Genomic DNA, 6,829 nt, shown 5'->3' on the forward strand with positions numbered 1-6,829 from the left:
AGTCATTTATTTCCTTAGAGCTTTGAGTTTTTGTGATGAGTTTAAGTGTGAATTCTTTTCTAAGAGTTGTTAGAGAAGGAGAGAAGTGAGAGATTTTTTCTTCCTACATCTTCTAAGAGAGAATTAAGAGTATCGTTAAGAGAGAAAGAGTCCAAGAGAGACTACAAATGATTTATTTTGAGAAAAAATTTCAGATAAGTGTTGTTTGTTTATTATTGTGTATGAACTTTTTTTATATATAAAATTTGTGTTTTGTTGTATCTTTCTCATGAAGTCTGAGTAGTTTCCTTTATTTTTTTCCGTACTCTGAGATATGGTGAAATGAAGAGATAATTTGGATGTGTCAATTTTAAAATATAAAATAAATTGTGATGATTTTTCAACTCTGTTGTTAATTTACATTTCGATCTGGTCAATTAAAATGTTAAAATGTGTTGTGAAACATATGATATGTGAAATGGAGTATGAGTTGTACAACAGAGTGAGAATCACATTTAATTCCATGGAGGAATACTTCGTTCATGGAATTAAGTGTAAATAAATACGGGGTAACAGACTAAAATCTCCAATTTAGTCTTAATGTTTAAGAACTAAAGCGAGCCTCAGTATTCAGGGGAAGGGAAGTGCGAGCTCTGGAGTGAGAGTTAGTGTCCTCCCAGCCTAACTACAGATTTAGGAATTAAACCTGAGATTAGCCAAAAATTTTTTATAACACTGAATCATACTAGAGAATTAAAATTGTTCGTATTTGGTACAATACATATTTAAATCATTTATCTCATCTCAATTTACCAAAAACTCATTGTAGTGGGAAAGATGCTTTTCATATTAGATAACTTCATCACTTAAATATAGTTTGGTAGTTACTGTTTAAACTTTGCATTTCAGCTTTGCTAGCAGTTAATAATTTAGTTCTGATAATACATCAAACATTTGAAATTAGTGATAGTATTTTTATTTTACTACTGTGAATTTTCTAGTTAATTTATCATTTCAAATTTAAACATTCCTCGTGGGACTGATATTTGGGGCTTAAACAGAAAGTTTTGTATTACTTGATAACGATACGTATATTTGCGTAGAATGCCAATATAAATTGCTTAAATTTTTTATGCATATAATAACGCATCAAGTTTTTGGCACCGTTGAAAAGCGGAGTCAACTTTATATATTTTGGACAGCTATATCATCAAAATCAAGTCAACTTTATATATTTTGGACAACTATATCATCGAAATCACTGTCACCACACCTAGATAGGTACGGTATGAAACTACTGTTTTCAGCGTTTTGAAAACGCATAAGATGCCAAAACGCAGTTTACCCAAACAGGTCGGGTGCGTTTTCAAAACGTCATCGCCCCACATAAGCTGCCCCAAACGGGTCACTCATCCACCTAATCATTCTCATCTCGGCAACACTTAATTTAGTATTACGCTTCTCTTTTAAAGGCCAACATTCAGCGCTAAAGATCATTACAAATCTCACCACCCTCTTATAACATCTTCCTTTCAGTCTAAGCGATACTTTTCTATCACACAAAAGGCATGAAGCATTCCTCCACTTAGCCTAATCTTAAACAATAAAACAAGTTTAAATAAAATTTATTAACAAAATAAAAAAAATTTGTTGCACCAGTGTATGCATTCACAATCTCTTTGGCATTGGATGACCAAAAAACTAAAAAAAACTATATAATCCAGCTTAGCCTAACCTTGAGAATAACAACAGCATTCAGTAAAACTAATAACGCCAGAATAATCAAAAAGGAAAAATCCATCCAAAAGCGTATAATATGAAATATATTAATCATCCCTATGCCTTACACAACTTCAACTAAATGACCTATATGACCTCCATAAACCAAAAACATATCCTTCTTTCTTGCTATCACACACTGAAAAATATATGATGCATAAAGATACTAGAGTTAGAACTGGATGTAACTGTTAACAGATCCAACACAATAGCTTCCACAAGGTGCTAAGTGATTCAAGAGAGCTAAGCCTCACCAAGATGGATACCGGAACAAATTTACTAGGTAAAAATATTCTGATTCTTTGTTTATAAGTAATCTTGTGTAAGGTTTGCTAGAAATTGTGTCAATAAAAAGACATCTAATTTTTTAGGAAACTCAAAGGTCCGCTTTAAATTATTTGTAGTTCCAAGAGTCCTAAATGATCACAAGAGGTCCCTATCCAACACCAAATCATATTTCTATTCATAGTCTTACATCAATATCCTTGCCAGAAAGTATATCTTAGGTTTCAATACAAGCTTCTTATGTGTGCTCCTTTCCAAATGCAGTGCTCATCGTGAATGGATGAAAGAAGAAAGATACACATCTACAAACAAGAGAAGTTTGTCATTTATTTAAGCATGCTATGTTTTATATATACATCATGCAATTTTATCTTCAGAAAATAATAAAAAAGTTTTGGTAGTAATAATAAATCTGATTCACATAGCATAAATGTTAATATTTTAACATAGATAACAAAAATACAGATTGTGATGACAATGATTATCCGTGCCTATTTTATTTAGGATTTTTCACATATCAATATGGAAAACATACTTATTTGTTCAACAAACATTATGTTTCCCTAAAGCAGTGAATGAGCTGAATGAGTGATTGAGGACTAGAATTTGTGGGAGAACACAGACAAGCCTGCTATTATTCCTGCATGAGGCAATGCAATTAATTTGGTCGTCATGGAAGTTTCAAATCAAGAATTGTTCTCTAAGGATTACCAGCACATATTGGAATCTTCACACCTTAAAAACATAATAATTAGGTTATCAACAGATAAAGAAATTAATCAGTATACCTTTTACGAAACCTTCTTCGTGATAATATATCAACAATTAATTAGCACAAACTGGTTATCTACTTCAGCAAGACTTTAAGCCAATTATTTACAGAAAAACATGAACCTGCACTGCAAAATATCCACCAATTGCAGAACATTTTCCTTCACATAAAAAATTAAACAAGCAGAAGAATGATCTATCACAGAAGATAATAAATGGTCTAAGTAAACCACATGAGCTAATCATTTGTTTGCAGGGTTATCTAAATCCACGGAACTGATGATTTTCATACAACGCATAAGACAATCCTAAGATCCCCAGACATATAATGAATATAAAACCATGCATAATCCACTTTGGTGTTTAAAATGCAACTGATGTGGGGACGTTTTAGGCCAAGGTTCCCAAAATCTGAAGTATCATGCAATTCCCCAATACGATGAATATGAAACTTCAGCAGCCAACATTAAAATTATTTACAACCTCCAATGAATAATAACAAAGAAAAAATATTTATTTCAAACAAAAGGATTTTGGACTTCTATTAAAAATTAATAAGAAAAAATTGAAAGCCATGCAGTTGAATGAAATTTAGCACAAAAAAATATATAATAATGGTAATAGATATGAAAAAATTCAACTAGCACTCAAACAATAACAATTAATAAGGAAAAGAAGAAGAAAGGGTGGCAAAAAGGGGAAGAATTCATAGATTAGCAACTCAGACTTTTGAACAAGCAAATTGTTTCCCTCAAAATACTTTAAATCTCACACTTCATCAAGACTTAAAATATTGGAGCCGGGATATTTATTGTCACATCCAAAAGTCAAATCTTATTGCCTTGGAAGCTTTTTACATACCTGATAACAAATTTAGGAACCATGCAATTAAGGTTAGCAAAATTGAAGGTTTCTGCTGCAATTTTAAGTTTCATTAGTTCTGAAAAAAAAGTCAACATCGATTACTTCAAATGGTGACAAGGGAATAGGAATGTGAGCCAATGAAGGCATTTTGAATGTACTGCAAGCCACAAGAATAGGAATCGCCCAAGAAAGTCAGATGCCATGGAATAGGATAGCTCCATAGTTCACTATAAATATCTCATTTAAAGGAATTAACAAATAGCTTCTTAAAACAACAACAACAATAAAATTTTGTTACAGCCAAAGACTGCTAAAATCACTTAATGATATAGCAAAAGGAATAGAATGCCCTAAAAGAAAGGTCAAATTCCATCCAGCATATCTGATTTTCCTGCTCATCATAGGCACATGTAGAGAAGTAAAGTCTATTGAGGGTTAAATTACAAACTCTGAATCTCTCATCTAATCAATTACAATTCAATTTTTAAGCTTTAAGAGAATTAATGAAATCCGGACATTTAGCTTTTTCAACAGCTATAGCCTTGAGATTCACCAGTACTTGGGGGAAAATATTCATAGTAACAATATTAATAATTCAAAGCGAACAATATCACAAGAAACTATGATCAATTTGTAAACTAGTAGTGAACTAGATGTCGCACCAATTACAATATATTTGATATTAACCAAGTAATATAAGAGAATCTACTATGTTATCAGATTAGGAATGTTTTTCAAGCAAACACTTTCTAACAAGGAAATATGATAGAATTTAAGCAGCTTCATATTAAAATAGATTCTTTCATGAGAAAAAGGCATGATGAATTTCTCTATAGAAATTACGATGTAACAAAATGAAACATAGAAAATTGAATCGCATGTGGCTCTTTGCATAATGATAGCATTGTAAAATATTTCTGCACGGAACCAATAGTTTTTGAAGTTCGTAAAATTAACTGAGATGAAACTTCTCCTAACATGAAACCAATGGTTTTTGAAATACATACAATTCACTAAGATGAAACTTCCCTATTGATTATTTTTTGGAATAAACCGCTCATAAAGTTACATCGTAAAAAGGCATCACATAAAGCATTTTTAAGGCAAATTAACGAGCACCAAAATGATGCCAATAAAAGAATTAACTTCAGATATTAAGAACCGATGTCATGTAAAAGCCCGTTGTTTCATGTCACAAAGTAACACACGCATCCTAAGCATGCTATATCATAATATGAAAAAAAAAAAGTATTAGATTCAGCAAAAAATTTTAAATGATCCATTGACTATTCATGGGGTTTATTTAGTATCATACAATATAAAATGTCCGATTGAGTTATCCAACTCTGGTGGTGTCCTGCCTCCAAGGACTTCGATTGCGCTATTATTCTTATTGCCTGTGTGGAGTAGGTGGCTCTAGTTGGATCCTTTGTTGAATGCTTTAGGTCCAGTCCCAAGGTAATATCCTAGCTGGATGGGCTTCCTACTTATATTTCTCTTTCTAACCATTACAAGATTTTAGCAAATAAACTTTATTTATTATATCATTTCATTGGCCTCGTCTTCAAATTTTCTCAAAAAAGCCAAAGAATATAAAAGCGAAATATTATCTTCTCCTGATAAGGGCAGAACATATTTTTTGTAAATGAGTTTCTTCAACATCAAAGCCCTAAGCAAATCTATAACCATAATTCCGCTTGTAAAATTAGAATTCCTTAATAAAGTTCTTAAATCCATCTAAAATTCGTTAATACTATGTATCTCCCATATCGTAATCATCTGTAAAAATACTAAGAAATGAAAACGACGCAAACAATCGTAAAAATGCGAAATAATCACAGGATCGAGTCAATGAGCAGCTACCCATAAGCGACGCCTCGAGGATGTGGAAGCTCATGAGGACCTGTTCGGTAGGAGTAAGTCCTCCAATATCGGTAGATCGATTCTTGATTCTGGCCATGCTGTAGACACTGGAGGAGAGCATGAGAAGCATAGTCCCCGCCACCGTCTTCAGCATCACCGGCCCGCGCCCGCGCTTCAAGCGGTCTAGCCCCATGACGGCAAGCTTTCGCAGCGGCGTCTTGAAGAGGAGGACAACCACAACCCCCACCTCCGCCATGAGCAGCGTGAACAAAACTCGGATCATCGTATACCTTCTTTAAGTTCGGACAACCAAAAATCAGAAGAAGCTAACGAATCGATCCAGCAAAAACTTTTCCAGGCGTACGAAGATTGTGATCGATCGATCGATATCGATTGTACACAAGGTTTGAAATTTTGAATCGTCTGAAAAAGATGGAACCCCGGTAGTGCGGAGCGTGGAAGGAGACGATTTTCTGTTTACGACCCTGCCGACAGGCTTAATTGCAATTTACAGCGCCACCAGCTAATTTGGTGAAATGATGATGATTCGTTTTGGTTGCCTTTTCTAAATTTTTGTTGCACGGCAGACCGTCTACGGCTAAAACGATGTAATATTTGATGACTTGGCCTGTACGTAATCATAAGCCTGGTTCATTGACCAGATGCAAATGATGAACCCAGCAAGGCTTCATTATTCTCATTTTTCTAATAACTTTTTATCAGGAAGGTTGTATACATACATACCATACAATTTTTAAATACTTACATATGCAACTTAAATTTTTATAATTATTTCTTTGACTGTAAAATTAAATCAAATAAAAGTATAGCTAACTTTTTTATAAATGAAATATACTTTTTTATTATATATATTATTTTGGAGGTAATTTAAAAATTAAGATATCATTTAACTAGATAAAAGATTTTTTAAATTTCATATATTCTAATATAATTTTTTTTGAATCTTGATATGTTCTTAACAAGTTTTATCATCGGACATGAATCTCGAAGTGTGACAAATCTTAAAATAAATTTCTTAGCAATGAATATTTAAGCTTCAGCTAAAATTTATTTAAAAATTGTATTTTAGCAAACTTATAGTCAAATTAACTGACTCGATGAGATGAACACAATGACAAAAATGTTGTTCTAGTCCGAGTAAAATCAAGCCAAGATCGAGCCATTAAGCTATTTTTAGAAGCTTCTGGTGTCTGATTGGAAAGTCAAATAAATTCAAAATCAGACAAACTTATAGTTGAATTAAGCACATCGACGCATGAATCCAACA

General features: G+C 32.8%; 1 protein-coding gene across 2 annotated transcripts in view; it reads right to left on the reverse strand.

Annotated features, from left to right (window-relative positions):
- The window catches only part of LOC110032945 (B-cell receptor-associated protein 31-like), a 49,416-nt gene extending 43,359 nt beyond the window's left edge, over nucleotides 1-6,057 (reverse strand). Inside the window, exon 1 of one of the 2 annotated variants that reach the window (XM_020736740.1) lies at nucleotides 5,542-6,057. In XM_020736740.1, coding sequence (XP_020592399.1) covers nucleotides 5,542-5,824 — 283 coding nt within the window. In that variant the 5' untranslated portion in view covers nucleotides 5,825-6,057. The remainder of the gene's footprint in view (nucleotides 1-5,541) is intronic. The other variant, XM_020736738.1, reaches the window with a different exon arrangement.
- Nucleotides 6,058-6,829: the final 772 nt, after the last annotated feature.

The sequence above is a fragment of the Phalaenopsis equestris genome, unplaced genomic scaffold (genome assembly GCF_001263595.1).
Source record: "Phalaenopsis equestris unplaced genomic scaffold, ASM126359v1 Scaffold001065, whole genome shotgun sequence".
NCBI lineage: Eukaryota > Viridiplantae > Streptophyta > Magnoliopsida > Asparagales > Orchidaceae > Phalaenopsis > Phalaenopsis equestris.